General features: G+C 43.0%; 1 protein-coding gene across 1 annotated transcript in view; it reads right to left on the reverse strand.

The window, feature by feature from the left end:
- The window catches only part of CDH2 (cadherin 2), a 116,592-nt gene extending 97,153 nt beyond the window's left edge, over positions 1–19,439 (reverse strand). The window contains 2 exon segments of the mRNA XM_065627310.1: positions 7,945–8,056; positions 18,808–19,439. Coding sequence (XP_065483382.1) covers positions 7,945–8,056; positions 18,808–18,882 — 187 coding nt within the window. The 5' untranslated portion in view covers positions 18,883–19,439.
- Positions 19,440–20,368: the final 929 nt, after the last annotated feature.

The raw sequence follows: 20,368 nt of genomic DNA on the forward strand, positions 1-20,368 counted from the left end.
TGCCTTCCATCCAAACTCTGACACTGTTCCCTTGAACCTTCCTCGTGCCTCTCATGTCTCTCAGTTCAGCAGGGCTGTCTCTGATGCCTAGGGCATGCCGTGGAAGTTCGGAAGTGAACTCTTGCAAAAGTTATCATTTCCAGATTAAAAAAATGCCCCCATGTTGAGTGTCACGAGTTCAACCAAAAGCAAGGAATCTGCCTCACTGCATTCAGCCAAAATCAGAGCAGCTCAGAATGTACTTGGATTTGTTGACTGACACCCAAGTCTTCAACACAGTAGTATTTGATTTAATGTCGTCATTAAGCGTTTAAATACTACTGGAATTTATCTCTACTTAGTATGCAAATTTGTTCTGTGATAAAGGGCATTTTCCTATAATATAGGTTCAATAGGACGCTCTAGTAAATTCATTTTCCCGACTGTTAGAAAGATGACAAGTCAACAAAAGATGTATTGTAGTTTTAAGAGAGAAATTTGAATGCATAATTATACATACCATGCATCTCACGTTATGCTAACACAGACAGCCTCACCTGAGTTTTTGCTCCATGTATTCTATATACTGATCTATCCATATAAAGATTTTTTTTTTTTTAAATGCAGCTGTTGAAAGCAACAGCAACTTTTCTTCTCTCACTAAATAAATTTCCCATAGCTACAGGCACCTTTGTCTGCTAGGGAGGCTTTTTGCACAGCTTTGTAATCACCACTCCTCCCAGCCTCCCCCAGAGCACGGGTCAGCCTTGGCGAGGGCTCTAACTACAGCGATTCCAGCAGAAATAACGGCCCCGTGGGAATCAAGGCCAGACGGCATAGTTTAGAACTGAGCTAAGGCTACACTAAATGGGGTTAGAAACAGTATAAAGCTAGACCTGGCTTCAGAGGCAGAAACAAACATCTCCTTTGCCACCCCTCCTTGAGCTGTGCCCAAAGCTTTCTGGGGCAGCTGACAACTCAGCTCTAGTAATTCATACTTCTGCACACAGAAGGGTCACCACAGTTGAGACCCTCATAAGTAACCACCTGAATATAGGAAAAGGGAGTAAGTACTAATCAATTCAGTGCATTCCAAGTAAATGCACCACAAAGAGAAATTATTATCAGAGTTGGAATCATTAAGATAGTAATTTACACATCCCAGAACACTGCAACCATTAAAGATTTCTATAATTTCTCCATAGGTGTCTTTTTATCTTTATCAAAATTTAAAGTCCACACTGGAAATAGAAGCAGCCTTCCTTTTGCAAGGAATAAGGATGAGTCAAGTTTCTTCTCCAGAAAAAGTGGACAGTATAGCGCATTAAGGATTTTTTTAACTATAAAAATATATTTTCACCTCTAATCCAAATATTCCATAAAAGGAAAACATTTTATTTAGCACCTGTTTATAAGTTACTTTTAGAATGATTACTTATCTAGAACTCAAGTGATAAATTTTTTGATACTGGATATACAAATTGATCTAAATACTACAATTCTGTAACAGCTTTAGGATCCACCAAAAGATAATGGAACTATGTTTCTGAAACGTTTGTCCTTTATGCATATTCAAAACATTGCTTAATTTCATTATTTGCATTTATTCTCTGTTTATATATATGTAATGTTCTACATACAAGCTTGCAATGAGAAAATACAAACACTAATCAGTAGCTAATATTAAAGAGTAAAATCTGGTATCATGTACAAATCAGATAACTTTACACAAATTAAATTAAGAAAAAAGGAGACACCATTCAAATAGGTATTTTACCACTGTTCAGTAAGGTGAACCTGTTATGTATGCTCTAGGATATATTCCATGTTTAACTGAGAGTGGGGAAAAGGGAGTAAGGAAACCACATCTCAGAAAAGCAATCTCTTGCTTCAGCAAAAGAAAGCTCTGATTTTCAGGGGACAAGTATCTGAGAATACATTAAGAGCTTGGAACGTGAATAGACAACAGGCATCATAGAACGGGCACTGTGCTAGTGGAGTTAAAGCAAACAGAAGCAGCTCTACCAATCCGGGCTAGTAAGCTCAGTACTGACACAAGAGAATTTAGGATGCTGCGGGGTATGGAAAGAGCACAAACAGGAAAACTGTTTCAGAAAATAAAAGGAAAAGGATTAAAAAGGCAAGAGACTGAGAACTGAAATGCAACTGCAACGTAATATAAATCAACAAGGCCCAGCATCACCAAGTAATAGCATTAGAATTTACTCTGCTTCACACAGAAGAGGGCAAAACTAAACCTACTAAATGTTATGCAGGACTGGGGAAAATAATATAAAGATATTCCCAACATAAGCTTCTGCAAAAACAATTCTCACTCCCACTAAGGTTTAAAAGAATAACTAGAAGGATGGTTGTGGGTTTGATTTTTTTTTTCTTTTAATTCTTCTTCTGGCCTTTGCAGGGGAGGGGAGAGGAGAGAGAACTGGGGCAATGGTATAGGGAGAGAATTTCAGAAAACAATACATTTGGGAAGAATTGAAACATTTTTCTCCCCAGCCTGCCAGCAGCTCAGAGAGAGACCCCATCCATCTGAGATTCTTTGGCTGTCTGCCTGGAAGGAACTTGTCAACTTGTCTTTTTGCTTAAGGCAAGGAGACTTCAAACAAAGTGGTTACTATTTTCATTTTTTTTTCATAGGAAAAAAAAAAGTTGGTGTTTGTGGGTTTTTGTTTTTTTTTTTTTTGATGAGGAAAGACTGATTTCCCTCTTGGAAAATATAATTCTGCTAAAAATACTTCCCCTGGCTCTACTGTTAATGTGCACCGGAATATCAAATCCACCAGTGCATGCTACCATAGTAAGAATACAATTTTGTAAAATTTGTTTATAGAAAGAAACGAGACATAGGCCTTAAAATATGTGCTGCTGTCCTGTCTTCAGTTTTAAGCACGATGACTTTTTTAAAAGGAATTTTATTCTTAGCTGATGATGCGCATTTTTGTACACAGAATGATAAAACACCACTAGCAGCACAAAAGGCAGAGTGGCCTCACCTGGGACAGACAGGACCCACCAAACCTCCATGACATCAAGAAGAAACATTACTTTTAAATGCCAGGCAAAGCCTGAGGACCACATTCCCAGCAATGCATTTCTGGGTTGTTTCAAGATCGACCGGTGTTTTCAATGGTGAACTACAAAAATGAGTCAGTAGGAATGCCAAAATCAAGTTCTGTCACTCAGTTTGAAAGCATCAAAACAAATATTATTTTCTAAGCATTTCACTGCTAAGAAAAGAAAAGGCAGCAGGGACACCACGGCTCTGTTTAAGCACACAAGATCTTTCAGCAAAAACCTAAAGGAGTAAGAGTGAGAGGTTACCCCAGAAAAAGTGGCCAACCCCATTCATTTCATGGTTTCATGAGCACTTGGTACCAGGCTCAAAGAGGAGGGAAGGCGTAAACGAGCCTCTTTTGGTAACACTGTCAGCTCCCTCCAGCCAAAATGGCTCATGAAACTGCGCTGTTAGTCATCCATAATCATCACTTACCGCGGTGATCAACACCAAAACATTTTTTTCTTTTTCACTGTGCAACTCAAAGAGCTACAAAATATTTTACAGCTACACAACACTTGAAGGATACATTTAAGAATCTAGTCTAGACAATTAATTTGCTTAGCAGAAAACTAAATCATGTGTTGAGTAACAGAAAAATGTTAAAATGAAATCTTTGAAAGATAAGAAACTGTTAAAATAAATTAGCAGAATAAGAATCTCTAACTTTAAGATATGATTCTGCAAATAACCATTCAAGTAACCTTCCCAGATGAACGATTTTAGCAGAAATGCATTACTTGTATCTTAAAATTTGCAGGATATAGAACAAAGATCAGATAAACAGGCTGGATATATGTATCAAACTGCCACAAGTATTTTTTCCTGGATGAACTACAAAACTGCAATAAACCCAGCACAGGCAAGGGCATTTAATATATTAAACACACTTCCCTCTTTAACTTAACCTCTTCTCCAAATACTACATCTTATGAATGGTCCTCCAAACAGTAATCAAATTTTATTTACAGAAACAAGTCTGAAGTACTGTGCCTGTAAATTTGGGTTAGATATCTACTTCTTCTACTAGGTGATAGCTGGTGAGTTATCTGCATATGATTTATTTTCTTTTTTTTATGTTGGAACATTGAAGTCCTAAAATACTTCAAAGCATATTAAATTCTAAAACAACTGGAGGCCCAAATAAATCCATGGTTTTATCAGTTAAGACACTTTAGAGGCACATGAAGTTCCTCTTAATTTTGTTTCAGAAATTATTGCTTTCTTCTTCCTTCCTGTACAGAAATGAAGGTAATAGTTCTGAGCTCACCTAGTTCCTTGGTAAAAACCACTCCGATTTCACTGCAGTTACTGGTACCAAGTGGAGCAACATGTAAAACATTATAAATAAATTCAAAACTAGACCTATAGAACTTAGCTTACATGTGACTAGTGACCTGAGCGTATTGGATCTTGGAATCAGACTTGCCAGACTTTGTGCAAGACAAGGTGTCTGATGAGCTGTGTCTTCTCGGCTCATGAGCTGTGAAGTCTCTGGGGCTGTGACCGGTGAAGTCTGTACGAGGGCAACACGGGAGCACGGGACACGGGTGACACCATGCCAGAAGGAGGCAACACGACATAACCTTTACTGCAGGCTACATCCTACACAGCTCACTCATGACCTACTAAAGGAGTAGCTTCCAACTTCTTTATCTGTGCCTTCCCAACTAACTGCATCCTTTCCCTACAGGGGATTCCCTGTCTCCTCATCCTGAAACCAAGGGCAGCTGTCTTTCTCTTTCTTCCCCTCTAGACACATTAATAAATGTGGAGGATTTCCCCTTTTCCAATTTATGTTATTCTGAATACATTGCCCCACCAACTTTTCACATATTGTGACAACTGAACACATGGGTACCAACTGAACATGTAGTGGCCTCTCATGCCCTCATGCACAGGAGAAATTAGTAGATGTTGACATACTGTCCTAGCTACATGAATTAACAAAACCATTATGAATTGCAAAGCTTTTTTTTTTTCTTCTTTAATGCTATAGGACCAAGTCTGACTCTCCCTCAAAACCAAGCACCACCTGAATACAGAAATAAATAGAAATATCTCCACAAAAAATACACTATCACATACTGCATGGTGGAACCCTGCCCCATACTCTACGATTTCTTATAATAATGTTTTTAAAAACAGATATCCTATGTTACTGTAAAAACCGAAAGGCACAGATCAGTAAGTCATATGATACCTCTGTTTTTATTTAAGTTTCGGTAGTAAGATGGAAACTGAAGACCTCAACAGAGGCTTGTCACCCATTGTGCAAGATAAAAGCAAATGAACAAGACAGATAATAAACATATGGTCATTTTCTTGGCCAGTATTTTAAGAAGTAACTTGTCAAGAAAGCATCAAGTCAGGTTCACACTATTCTGCAGCTAGCTGAGAAGACCATAAAGCCTCTGTGCTTATGGTATCAATGCACAAAACCAAAGAAAATTAAAATATTTCACTTCTATACCATACAGAAAACCTACAGTTACATGCCTCATTTCAGAACTCATACCAGTGTAAGCATGCAGTTAAACAGGCGAGGTAACTGATATGAGAATCAGGCCCATGGTTATCCCCAAGAAGCAAATGTCACACAACTATACTTAACTTGCAGCGTCATCTGACTCCAGTTTAATAACCAGAAAATAGGCTTTTGACAACAATAGTATTTCAAAATGACAGTGTAATTAAATTTAAGTCAGAGCTATGCAATGACAGACTGTATGTTTATTTGTAACCAGCAAATTATATGCTTTTAAGCATGTCTGAATTTTCAAAGGAATTAACCATTGCAGTAATTCAACTGAGGAAACAGTGGTAGGAAAAAAAACAACAACTCCCCTAGGTCATTTTTAAAACAGCTGATAGGATGTGATACATACTGTATGCCTCATACAATTTTTCAAATTCCTACTTACCTAAAATGCTACGCATTTTAATACCATTCAAGGACAAACCGACAGTCATGCTTCACTCACTTCTGAGAAGCAAGGGAAGGGACTGTGTGAATGCGATGAGTAATGAAAGAGGAAGCCAGGCTGCCATCCTATGTTACTACTTCACACCCAGTTAAGGCTGGTCAGTCATTATCATCAGATTCACATCAGCAATGCCAACAGAGTGGGCAGCCTGTTGCAGTTCCTAGCTGACTGGGAAAAAAAGGGGGAGAAATTGCAGAAAGGGTCTTGATTCCCTGAAGAGTGAACAGAACTGTCACAAGACAAGGTACATCTCAAAACCTCTGTGATCTCCATTTTAAGATGAACTAATGGCATGATAATTAACCAGTAACAAACATCTGGTGGTCTGAAGGCAGAACCTTTGGAAAGCATTTGCCTGCTGTGCTCTGTCTTTCTCTCCAGGTCTGTGGATCACCTAAAGGAGTCCTAAGCGTACACAGCTATTGCAGGAGTCTATAGTAGAGTCATCTATTAACTCCCATTCTGTAGGAAAGTGCAGAAAATTCTCTTTCCTCTTTATTATTTTCTCAATTGGCAGAACATTTACTTCAATACATGAATTTCTAAGCTATTCTTTTATTAAAGAAAAGTCTGTGGTGGTAGAAGATACTTCCTTGCAAATGAACAGAAAAAGCTTTAATAACTCAAGTTTAAATACACTAAAGCTAATCAATTCACCCTGCATTCAAGTTTCCATTATACTTCTAAAAAAGCACAAAACAGGTCTGTAAAATATAATTACCCAGAGACTGCTATATACAGCATGTAAAATCAAGACTACAGCTTTCGCTTCATTTGTTTTGGAGATTCATTAAGTTTTTTCCATTTAAATATCTTGATCTGTGCAACCATATTTATTTGTAAAGAAAACAAGAAATTAAAGTAGTCCTTATTTAAGACGTATTTCAAGCCATCTAAAACTAATATTCTTAGTTCCACAACTTCCACACTAGATGGAAAAAAACTTTAGTAGTTCAGAAAGCTTTAAAAAAAATATATATTCTACTTCCAGACTTATATACTGAAACTTAACTGGTTGGGAAATCCAGGAAAGATTCAGAGCATGTGCCTCTGTGTCCTACAGATGACTACTCTTATCCCGGAAACATAAAGACACAAAGAGAGCAACGATCCGAACTCCCAACCTGGATGACCCGTGGGCAGATGTAGTGACCGCGGTGCATCCCCGGTGGAGGCTGGGGCTTGTAGTTGCCGAGCGCGCTGCGAGCTGGGGAGCGGGGCCATCCCCAGCCTGGGCACCGTGCCATTCAGACGCAGGTCGGTGCCAGGGTGAGATGAGAGAGCAGCATGGGGTCCACGAGACAGCACGGGCACCGTCCTGCCTTTCCCTGCATGGCTGCTCGCAGAGCAGGGTGTTCCTGCCTGTTTCGGGTGTTGCTTTCCACAGGTGTCTCTCCTCGGCTTGCCAGGGAAAAGCAGTTAAGGGAACTATCTCTGCATTAATATGAACTCTAGGACCAGGTCTAAGTGCAGTACTTCTGTGGGAGATGTAAAGCAGAAGGGAAGTTTTCTTTACCTCCTCATCATTTGGACCTGGGCTCTAAGCACAGACTGGTGGCATATGTATCGTCAGTGGTAACAAGGAACATCAGTGTGAGTGCTGTGCTGAGAAAGAGAATTAGTGGACAATCACAGGACGGTTCGCAACACTCAGTATTTTCAAATTACGGTCAGAGGTGCATGTGCTACCGCTAATGCCAACAGATTTTCCAAGTCCTATAACAATAATAATAAAAAAAAAAAGGAAACATAACAGAGCAGCTGCTGTTCTTTCCTGCAAGAGTTTGTGCCCTATTTAAGGATGAAAATGCTCCAGAGTGATTTATGGTTACAACCAGAGGAAATAAATTAAAATAAATAAATAAATAAACAAACCCAATGCTACATCTTTTCTAATCATACCGTTGAGGAGAGGCTGTCCTCCGTGTACACTCCTTGACACCACTGCACTGTGAACATCTTCAGGAAATCCAGTCTTGCATGACATATCTTCACAGGTTGCTTTTATCGGTGCCTGAAATGCAAGACAAAATTTATGTAATACTCGCAACCTTCATTCACATACTCCATTTTGCTGCTGTCTTGTACGAGCAGCATCTTTGTTTCTGAACAACTGCAATTAGGACCGCGAGGGCAAAGGGTTAATCTTTCTGATAACTGGAATGGAAGGAACAAATCCCACTTGTCTGGTAAGATCTAAATAATACACAATCTTGATTCTTCTGACAACCGAACATTTCCACTAAACCAGCCATCGAGACTGAAGGGGAATCATAGAGGGAACAAAAGCATTCCTTTCTCTGGAAATAAATGTTGCACAAAACCCATCGGCAACTTTTTCATAGACAGATTACTTGAGAGGAATGACTTCAACCGCTGATTTAAAATGCTTTATTTAGAGTATTTCTATGTGAGGCTGAACCAGAACAAGTAAACTAAGATAAAATGCTACATTTGCAGTAACTTAGCAGAACTTATATTTGCGTTAGCATTCAAATGCATACTATATAAAGCCAAATGTTTCCAATTCAATCTCCTTCTATTTCAAAGGCAGGCTAAGTTAAAAGGAGAGCAGCTCATTATTAAAATTTGCACAACAAGGGAAGAGACGAGCCACTGAAACTGTTTGTTCTCTCACTTGTTAAGAAAGTTTCCCTTCGAATCACAGTCTTAAAGAGTTTCATAAATGCCTTTTTATTAAGAAATATAACACAGCATTTGGAAACTTGTTTGTTCTGAGGTGCTCCTTATTCAGAAGATACGTCTGACAGCTAAGCTCATTTCCAGGACAGTTAGTTGTCTAGTTGGAAAAAAAAAAAAAAAAAAAAACCAAAACGAAAAATCGATATTTTATGTGGCAAAGGACTAAGGTTAATTTTCAGTGGGCTGGTTTTGTCTCATTTTAGAGCTGCACAAGACAACAGCCCACCTTACATGTGGCTAAGTGGCCATAGGTGGCAAAACCCCTTTCACGCCGCACAAGGCAGCAAGACCAGCTCCCAAGCCAGCCTGGGCTGAGACATACCGAGAAGTCGCAAGAGCCCTTGCACAATCTCAAACACGCCTACGTGCCAAGCGAAGGCCTTAACCATGTGCATGCCCAGATGTAGTATATGGTCTTTGACAGCACGAGCAACTGTGCTGCTATATTGTACCTAAATCTGATCAAGACTTAAATTAGATTTTCCTTTTTACTTTCGCAGATGGGCTTCCATCAAGTAGATCTACTTGAGGCCATGTGAGCATGTCTGCATACACTTGGCAAAGAAAGCCCTACAGAAAAAAAAAAAAGAAAAAAGGGATGGAGAAAGAGGAGGTGATGGTGTTATAGCCATTTACTACAGCAACCTCATGGACAGAGAGGATTGGAGCAGAGATGGGACAGGAGTACCTCAAACTACAAGGGTTTCCTCAGGGAAGATGGATGAAGCAGAAGTGTCATCTCCACTGACATACACAGCCAAGCTCAGCATGCTATCCCCTATTAGAATAACTTCATCACTAATACAAGAAGGCATTTGTAACACATTGCGTTGCACTTACACTAAGTCCTCCTAACTAAGCAGCTCAATACTGCCACTAGAAAAAAAAATTACTATCTAATTCCCAAGTCAATGCACTATCCAGGTAAGTACCCAGTAAGGGAATCTGTAATTATCAAGTGTCATGTTAACTTAAACTGCGGTGTGGATTTAATTGTGACTTAAGTAATACATGGGTATCTCACCTGTGTACAATTACTTATGTACTTTAAAATGTTTATATTGGGACCATAAAGAGAAAACAAACATACAGCAACAGTTTAAGCTACTGCAGGACCATGTTACCTGCAAAGCTGGAACTTGAATCTGTATCTAAGCCCAAACAGTCCATTCGCACATTGAGTTTTTAAGATAAAAAGATGGTACATCAAAAATAATTACCATTCCAACTGCCAGTTTCCTCAGCTTTAGAACTCAAAGAACAGATTTGGATGGGTTTCCATAATTCAAAATAATAATAGTAAGACTTGTTTAAACTACTGTACAAAAGGTGACCTCAAAGCAAATGTGATGGAGAAGGAAAAAAGTCTTTCATGGTTTCCTTGAAACAAAAAGGTCCTGGGTGGGCAGCTGAGGAGATAGCAGGATTTTTAACAAGTCTGCACTGATGCGCCTGGGAATGTTCCAGCCTTTCCAGCAATCTATATGTACTAAACAGCTCTTATAAACTGAAACAATGCCCACTGAAACAAAGGCTGGGGGACATGAATAGAGAGCCTTCTTTATTCTTTCATTTGCAGCCATCAATTTTATCTGGAAACAAAAGACTGTACTCTGCTCTCCAAAAACAGCCCTTTGTAAAGATTGTTTGAGACTAAAAACACAAGGGAAAGAATTCAAATTTTCAGCAATTCTTAGTCACCCTATGTTAAGCACTTTGAATTAAGTAGAAGTTGTAGCTTCAGACACACTAGGTCATATCAAGTTCAGCCTAAGAGTACTGCAAGACTTAAACCATTTTAACTCTAAGCAAAAGAGGATGTTCAAATATTTCTATTCCCTTATCTGGGACAAAAGGGGAAAGCTAGTGAAGATTATGGGGCACATTATTGTAATTTACAGGATTTTGTGTGATTAGTACAATTCCCAAGATTATTTCAGACATAATATTACTTGTACATTCATCTACAGAAGGACAGTACTTGAAAAAAAAAAAAAAAACCACACGAAAAAACCCAACAAACCTATCTTTTGAGATGGAAAGCAATTACCTTAGCTTGTACCCATATAAAACCTACTTAATGGGGTTACAAAGCTTTGAACAAGCTCAGCACTAGGAAAATTTTCAAGTACTAACAGACTTTGCTAAAGCAAAATAGGGGTACTACTGAAAAACTATTCTGCTTTCCTCATCCTTTATGGCTTATTTAGTCATTTTTAACTGCAAAATGAGTAACAAGCATTACTATCTCCAGATGCTAAAGTGCTAACACCTAGTAAAATGTGGTGTCAGATCATGCATAATAACTCAGTACTGTAGATTAAATGCAATGCAAACTGCAATTATGAAGCAACATGATGTAAATGAGAAGTCCTCTGTCAAAGTTATTCAATCAATTAAAAGAACTGGCCGTTTTGATAAACTTATGGCAATTAAGCCTGCAGTCTTCATGCCCTGCTCCTCAGTTACTTTCATTTCATATCTAGATATCTGAGTATCTAGAAACTCGTGGTTTAATTTTAAGGTTGTACTCCAGCTTAATTTAAAAAACAACAACCAAACAATCAACAACCTGTTGACAATCTCAACCTCATAATTCTAAAGTATTTGCGTTTATGTCTTTTTCTAAACACCACCAGTAAGAGTCTTCCACCAACACAGACCTCACACCTGTGAAAAGATTGTAAATTAAAACAAGAACAAAGCCAGACAGGATTGCCTCACTAGTGTTGACAGTTATGGACTAACACCTCTTTCCAATTTCCATACTTTCTAAAAAGTAGTGACATTTAGAATGCAATTCTGTAAAGAAACACCTATTTAAAAACGCAAGCTCACCACGCGACTGTAGCAGCAATTCTGTATCACAACACGCATCTTAAATTTGCAGAATTTGGCTCTTAAACACAGTTTTCAAACAGGGCTGATCTTGTTCTCTCTGCATACACTATACACCACTGGAGTTCACTAGTAGCTATTAATCTGAAATATCAAAGTCTCTGTTTTTCCACTGTTTGCATCTGCATTTACTACAACATTATATTTCTTATTGATTGTACCAAAACACAAGGGAAGTTGTTTTTGAAAGACTGCTTTTTTTCATGCTCTATGTAGCTTACTCCTATAGGAAAATAGGCCTAAGTAGTAACAGGAGAAATGGAGGGGTATGCAGAGAAAATATTATACTATACAGTTATAATTGGACATGCTAGTTGCCAAGTCCAGCCAATTCACAGGGCATTATTTTGCGAAGCTCAAAACAACGTCTGACATAATTATATGTATGACAGAGCAGGCACGTGGTATCTGAGCTCTCCCTCCTTAATAACCAACATTAATTTGCAATTGCAACAGTAATATTGAACTTAAACACAGATCGCTGAAACATTCGTGACTGTGTTTAAAAAGACTGGGTGTTTCCTCATTAATTTAAAGGCCAAGATGGTCCCAAATACTCATTCACAACTTAGGTAACTCTAGGGATCGCTCGATCCCTTTTTAGTTTTGCGTACATGCATCGTCTGACACAGTGGGATATGCTTTACAAGGTGGGTCTTATTTTATGATAAGATTCTACTTACTACCATAAGGCATATGAAAGATGCTCTGCAGGATGACAGACACATCCCTGAAATGCTTTCGATGCTGAACTTTAACACATTCAGCAACTCCTCCTTAATCTCTGACTCGCTGCAAAGAAGAGCTGCAACAGTTTATACCCTCACAGTACCCAGTACTCCAGCAAATGTAGTCAAGTACAATTTGTTTCCAACCGTAGATTGCAACTGGAGAAAAAGTGCCTTTCATTCAAATTGTTCTGGAAGCCAAAAGCTTCCAAAGTAGGTGCCAGGCTACATCCTCACAGAGGTCATTCAGTTATGCCAGGAATGACTTTCATTATACCATCTTCGCTTCTAATTAGCGCTCTATTTCATGAACCAGGAGATTTCAGATCAGAAAATCCAGCTTCTTAAACCAACACTTAACGCTCTTAAACACTTTGCAAAATAACAGGATCTGCAACTTTTATGCTACCATCTGGTTTAAATTCAGTTGCCTTAAACCACCAGTGGTTAACATAGGTTACCGTAGCTTTACAAATTAGAGAGTCTCACAAATCGTGTTTGTAGCCTCTTTTGTTAACCCCAGATGAGACAACAGTGACTCTGTTCATTTGCTTTACTAAACACGGAGACATTTATTGGCATATCTGACATAGCACAAAGCCACCCACAACCTGGTTTGGACTTTCCCTTTCTCCCAACTAGGAGAACACAGAATGCTGCATCTTCCGAGACATAGTTTTCCAGACAAGCCACAGTTCCTACCAGAGAAGGAAGTCTTAAAGTCTCAATTGCAATTAAAAAAAAAAAAAAACAACTGTAGGTCTAAGTCATTTAAAAAAAAAAACAAAAACAGCCCTATGTTTGACTATACATTCTCATTTCTCTAAAAGAAGTAAAAAAAAACCTTTCTGAATTGATAATAGCCATGGTATTGCTCACATGGAATATCTCTGCCCAGGCATATAGGAGGATGCTGCATTTTCCTGGCTTTCAGGGGAGGCCTTGCAAGGCCTATCTGGAAGAACTCTTTTGGGGGATCGCAAAATTTTAACTATGTCTTCAGCTGCTGGGTGATAATTATATGCTAATTATAAGGAATGGAGGAGTCCCTAGAGGAGTCTGTTGGTAAAAATATATTTTTTAAATATGTCAAGGAGTGCCTAGAGGAGAGGAGAAACGTGCCTTTTGGAAACATGATATTTAATTAAATACATGAATACAGACTAAAACCAAATAGTTTAAGTGAAACATTGAAAAGATTTGGCAGCGATATACCTTCTGTCTTGAAAGCTGCTGATCCCATATCTGTTTTCATGAGCCACTTAAAAATAGAAAGCCTAATTTCCCCTCTTTATTCAGACAGAGATCCCATGATCTTTCAGTGAGAACTGCAGGATCAAATCAAATGATGAATCACACAGATTTGGTTATATACCTCTCAAGGGGAACAGCAGCATGGCCCAACACCCAGGTGAAAAAGGTCCCTCTCAGATCACTCACAAACTACAAACATGCTTTGGCAAAATACAAATCCTTCTTAAACTCAACCTGCAATAACACACCACCCTTTTTTCCTCTCAAGACTCACCTCTACATATACCAGTATTAACTTGGCCAACCAGTGAGTCTCAGTTTAGTGACAGGTGAGGAGAAGTGCTGTTATAATTACCATTGCTATTGCAAAAAACATTAAGTATTCCTTCTGCTTTCATTGCCGTCCACCCCGATATGTCTCGTTGCATCTTATGCACAACTAGTGCCACAGGGTTAGTGCAAGCACGCAGCATATTCAGTGAGGACACTATGGGTTCCTCCTATGCTGTGTAAGAAAAAGCAATTTAAAAGAAAAATGCCTTGAAACATTAGAGGTTGCATAGCCTTTGAGGACCAGACTCACATTTTGTATGTGTACATTGTTTAATATAAATTCTCATCCTTATGGGCGGGCTGGTGGACTACTGAAACTATTGCAAGCTTTCTGAACTATTTTTTGACCTAAAAAAGCATTTACAAAAACAGTGAGACACAGAAAGAGAGTTTAACTGGTAAATGATCCTCTTACTTAGTCAAGAAAAGCCATTCAACAATTCCTGTTCCTTGCCACATGACAAGTCCCTTACGCAAGACTGTCTGGATTGAGTAAAAATAACTTTACTCACAACTTCCTCAAGCTATTTTTAAATAAACACATGCCCTTCTGTCACAGCTAAATTTTCTTATCTGTTACAGGGTCCAGTTATTTAAAAAAACAAAAGAAAAAAAAAAGAGGAAAAAAAAAGAAAAAACCCACACCACTAATAAATGAAATTGACATAAAAGTGTCATTGAAACAAATTAATATGGGACACGACGGGCTCCTCCAGTGACATTTCTGGGAGTTCCTCCAATTTCTGGGAGCAGAAAGAAAAACAATAGATGGGAAGCTTTTGAATTATACACTCTTGACTAGATGTAGTTCAAAAATATTATCATTTTGGACAATATTTTCAAAACTGATATCAGAAAAACTATACATTCATCTTTCTAGCACATTACACTGCATGCCTAGGTAGCAGCACCATCCACAAGGAGAGCGAGCAGAAGGCTTTCTAGAAAACACGTAACATTTATTAAAAATATATAACTTGACAATACAAGAGAACATATACCTTCTGTTACATCAGCAGCATATATATCTCTAAGCTTGCTATGATATCTGCTCAGATAGTCAGAACTTGTTTAATATACAAAATTATCTCCTGTTTTGTCAACCAATTATTTAAATTCCATAAATTGTTGACTTACACCACCTTATCTGTCCTATAATAGATGCAAAAAGCAGTGTAAAAAAGTCTTTTCACAAAATCATTTTTAAAATAATATCTCCAGCTTAATATCCAAAGAGATACTTCTATTTTTTTTTCTTCAGTTCTGCAATTATCTGAATTTTGAGGATGTGTCAGTGGTATTACTATCACCTAGACCAGACAGACAAGGATTAGAGACCTCTTTGCTGCAACATCCTGCCACATTTAACTTTTCAGATGGATTCTTCGAAGACAAAGCAAAACCAGAATAGAAAGATCCACATCCAAAAAGGCTGAGCCACTCACATACCTATCCTGTGCTGGGGCTTACGAAAAGTGTTATACAACGCATTCAATTCACTTTGAAAGGAGTCAATGATGTTGGAGTCTGATTTCTTAAAGAGATACACTCGGAAACTCGTTTTTGTGTTTATATAATCGCTTATTTATTATACTACTAAAAATAGACTGATTAAAAAAAATTAAAATAATAATCTAAGACACAGGTGTATTATGAGAGACAGAAGATGAACCCACAACAGGAGATCTCACTGCCACTTCTGCACAAAACCACGTTAATATGCCTCACCCCCGGTTCTGCCAGCAACTGCTGCTGGGGGTGATTACGAGAGGGGTGCAGTTGGCAAGAAATGCCATCGCCAGATTCTCAGCAGAGGCAGCTTAACAGGAGTGTCATCTAGGGTAGCAGCTTTATCACCTGGATGCATTCGCTAAGACCTGGAATAAGACCAAAACTGCCTGCAGAGAGTAATAACTTGCGTCCTCTGTCATCATAACTTGAATTCAAACCAGTCACCTAGGCACGAACGGCTCCAAAACTGCTTTATTGTTTACTCGTTCCTGTTTTAGAAATGGATAACATCGACAGAGTGATCCAATCAACTCATACATTAAAAAAAAAATACTCCCTTTTTGAGCACTTAATTTCTACTCCCCTTTCCAGTTCATTTCTAACTAAAAGTAGTTTCATTCCTCTAAATTCATGCTAGCTTTCCTATTCCTTCCTCAGTCCTGCTGTTATCCCAATTCCAAAAAATGGAAATGTTGTTTTGGCCAGAAAAGGAAGCCTCGCTCTTTTTCTCCTCTCTTCTGACAGGTTTTTTCACATAATACTTCCAGAGTCATACTGATCTGTTAACCAGCAAAATGAAGTGCAGTTTTCATTCTCTTAGGTCCCATACATGTTACGTATTGCCAAGAACGTAAAGCCTATTTCCTGAACATAAACAGCACCCACAGATCTGCCTTAAAACCTGCTTCCAGTTATGATCTTTCAAGTAATTCCATAATGACAGCTTTTCTATACCACTGATGAATAGCAAAGTCACCAATAACTCCAGAAAATAAAAGCAGAGAGCTCTTGTGTTGCAAAGAGGGAAAACTAAGTGGAAAGGTTCAGCATTTCAAAAGAACCTGATACAGATGACCTATAAACCAAAACTAGTAAGCATGATGACAGGACAAGAAAAAAAGTTGGCACTGCATCTAGCTTGTGAGGGTTCTTTGCAGTATGCATGAAAGAAGGAGGGGAAAAAAAAAGCTTTTTAAATCAAAGTGTTGTACAGACACAGGTCTATAAATCCATAAATCTGATTTCATACCCACGTTCCAATTTTGTTACACGCTATTAAAAATCAACCCTAACCTGATTTAATGGATACCCAAACAAGGGGGAAATTGGATTCCCCAACCGTAACATGCCGGTGACACTGAGTGATACATAAAAGCAATATGGCTAGTTCCTGTCCTTAATTCATAGCTTGTGCTTTAATTTCAAACCTGCCCTGGGTTAAAAAAAAAAAAAAAAGATAGAATAAAAGCTTATCGCAGAATTTGTGCTTTAAAGATTTATTGATATAGGAAGACTAAACAGAACAGAAAGCACATAAAGAGTACATAAGGACTTTAAAAAAAAAAAAAACAAAAACGCAACAAACCAAACCCAACCAAAAATCAACCCGTAAAAAGATGACAACAAACACCCAAAACACAACCCAACACGCTAACAGTCTGGAAGTGGCGTATCACAAGTTTCTGAACAGGGTGGCTGCTTTCACATGGAAGACGCTGAAGCCCAGCCGGACACTCCTGTGTCACGCCAGTCAGCCCCGCGTCCTCTTAGAGACTCAGTGAAAATCCCCAGCTGCCGTGGAGCAGCGTTTCAGCACCTCGCTCTCCCGGTGCAAGTCATCAGCCCCCCAGAGTGCCTTAGAAACTGCGGGGAAGGACTCAGCCGCCCGGGGACCCCGTGAGGGGACGAGGGTGTCACAGACAAGGGGAAGAGGAGACGGAAGGACGAGCGGGCTCCTCCTGCCCCCGTTGCGGCGGAGGCGGCGGGGCGGGCGGGGGCAGCGGGTGCGCTGCACCATGGACAGTGGCCGCCGCCTCCCCTGCCCTGCGCCAGCCGCTGCGGGAGGGCGCCGCGGCCGCCCCGGCACCCCGTCCCCGCCTTAACCCACTCCCCCGGCCCGCCAGAAATGCCCCAACCGTAAATACCATTAAGAGGTGATGATCTGCGCCATCTGTCCCCTCAGACTTACCGCCCTCGCCACCCCCGCCGCGCCGGATACGAGCTCAGCGAGCACAAAGCGAGGAGAGAACCCACCACCACCCTCCCCACCTGTCCCCGGCCTGCGCTCCGGACAGTCCCTGGCTCCAGAGGGGAGCCCAGCCCAACCACCGCCCCGCAAACACTGCCCTCGCTGCCGCAACCGGGATCCATTTTTTTGTCCCCGTCCTCCCCCACTGCCTCCAGCGTCCCGTTAGTTCCACCTCGCCCCACACGCCCCCTCGCAGGGGCGCCGGCCCACAGACCCCTACTTTCTCCACGAAGACCCTCCCCGGGGCACCCCCACCGGCGGTGCCCGCCGCTGCCCCGCTCCCCGGGGCTGCCTGCCCGGGACCCCGCCGCTCGGGCCGCCCCGGCGAGGCCGCCGCGGGGAGGCAGCGGCAGGACTTTGATAATAATAAACTAAACACTTCGCAGCACGAGCCCGTCCCAGTGGAAATTCCCGTTAACGGCAGGGGGTGGGGAAGCCCGGCGCCCAGGCGGAGGCTGATTAAATTCTTCCCGGGAAAGAATTAGCGGGCGCTGGAGCCGGGAATGGCCGAGCCGCGGCCCGCAGGGGCTGCTGCAGCCGCCCGAGAAGGGGTGCAGGGTATGCCCTGTGCCCGGCACCTCTCTGGCATCGCCGGCCTCCCTTCCCCACGCGGGGCGGAGGGGATGGTGTCCGCTCCCTCCCTCTCTCCACTCCGGTACTTCGTCCTGCTGGCCGAGCGGATACCGGACAGCCGCGCCGCACCCCCCGTCCCCCGGCACCTGCTCTCTCAGGAGCGAGGGGGGAAATCCGCGCCCCCCCCCATCAGCGGCGCCGCCACCCCTCACGTCCCGGGGAACCCTCTCCCCGCCTCGGCCGGCCCCGGGCACATCTCGCCTCTCCCCAGAACCCGGCGGCGGGGCAGCCCCGAGCAGGTGGCTCCGCGCGAGCGGCCACAAGCCACCCCAGGGCACCCTGGCCGTGGGGACAGCGACGACCGCCGCCTTCTCCTACTCCCCCCTCCTCCGAGACCCAGACCTCGGTGGCGAAGCCCCCCCCCCCGCCCCGTTTCTCCCGCCTTCCCCGGGCACCGCCGCCCGCAGGGGAACAAAGAGACGCAGCCCGGCCCCGCTCCCCGCCGGCGGTGCTTACCTGCTGCAGGGCCGCCAGCAGCATCAGCGCCAGCGGCGGCAGGATCCGCGGCGGCGCTCCCGCTACCCGGCACATGGAGGCGAGGAGGGGCGGCGGCGGGGCGGCCCCCAGCAGTCCCGGAGCGCGGCTGGAGCCCGCGGAGCGGGGCGAGGGGAGCAGCGGGGAGGGTCGGGCAGCAGCAGCTGTGGGGGCTGCGGACGGCGTCTGCCCCCCTTGCCGGAGCCGGCTGCCGCGGCACTGGCTGCCGGGTGCCGCTCTAGCTCATGGGCAGCGATGCAGCGGGGGAAGAAAAGAGACCGGAGAGAGAGAGAGGGGCGGAGGATGGGTGAAACTCAGCTCTGGGTCAGGCTGCTTTTCTCTCTGCCGAGCCCCCTCCGCGGTGCAGAGGGTGGGCAGGGAAGAGGAGGAGGATGGGCGAACAAAAGGCTGGGAGATAAGAATGAAGTAGTCGCTGCTGCGAGGCCGGTGCGGCGGAGGCTCCCCTTGGCTGGCTGCTTTCCCCACGCGTGGATCGTGCCCGCCTCGCTCCTCCCGCCGGTGCCCCCCAGCGAGCGCGGGCAGGCGGCTCCTCTCAGCGCCTCAGCCCGGGCGCGCCAGCACCGCCGCTGCGCCGGCCCCAGCCCTGCTGCATGCTCGCCCCGCACTTTCCCTCTCCTTCTTTCTTCTCCTCCCTACACCCCTCCCCCTGCACGCAAAACCCTCCGCTGAAGCACAATGATAACAATACCCCAGCAGCCTCTGCCTGCCGTGCGTGTGTGTATGCGCTCGCACGGTGCCTGCCTGCCTGCTGTTGGCAGCTCCCCCCCCGCCTCCCGTCGCTCCCTGTCGGCCGCACGGCCAATGGGAACGGCACGGCACGGCAAGCGCCCGAGATCGGAGCCGCCTGCAAATAGTGCTGCCCCTCCGCGGTCCCTAGAGAGCCGGCGTTTGGGGCAGCCGGCAGCGCCAATTCACCCTGCAACGCCAGCAGCCAAGGCGGTGGGGGGAATAAATCCCACTAACTTGGGGTGCTGTAATTGTTTGAGGGACGAGTAGAGAACTTGCTGGGGAAGGAACGACCCATCCCCGCTGTGCTCGGTAGGGGACAGTGGATGCAGCGAGAAGCTGCGGGGGCGCTGGCGATGCCCAGCCCGGGGGCGCTGGGACGCCCCTGCCCGCCGGCCAGTGCTGGCGGTGCGGCAAGTTTTGCTGAAGTGTTACAGCTTAGCGAGTTATGTTTTTCTTCCTCCCCCCGCTTTTTTTTCCCCTTTCAGTTTTTAACTCCCCACCCTCCTCCTCTCACTCCTTTTTTGGGTTTTTTTGTGTTTTGTTTTTTGTTTTTGTTTTTTTTTTGCAAACTACCTGCTGAATTTTATCAGCAAATGTTTTCAAAAGCTTGGCCGGGGCTGCGGTCCGCGAGTCGAAAAACGTCAGCGTGCATAACGGAACTGGGGAGGAGTGCTGCTGAGTGAACAGTTACAGAAAAGCAAGTATCAGTGCTGGGTCATTTGCAGAGCTGGCAAGGATTTTCTCTAGCCCACAGGTCACTGAGCAAAGTTGTTTTGTGTCCATGCATCAGAGC

The sequence above is a fragment of the Caloenas nicobarica genome, chromosome 2, assembly GCF_036013445.1.
Source record: "Caloenas nicobarica isolate bCalNic1 chromosome 2, bCalNic1.hap1, whole genome shotgun sequence".
Taxonomy (NCBI): Eukaryota; Metazoa; Chordata; class Aves; order Columbiformes; family Columbidae; genus Caloenas; species Caloenas nicobarica.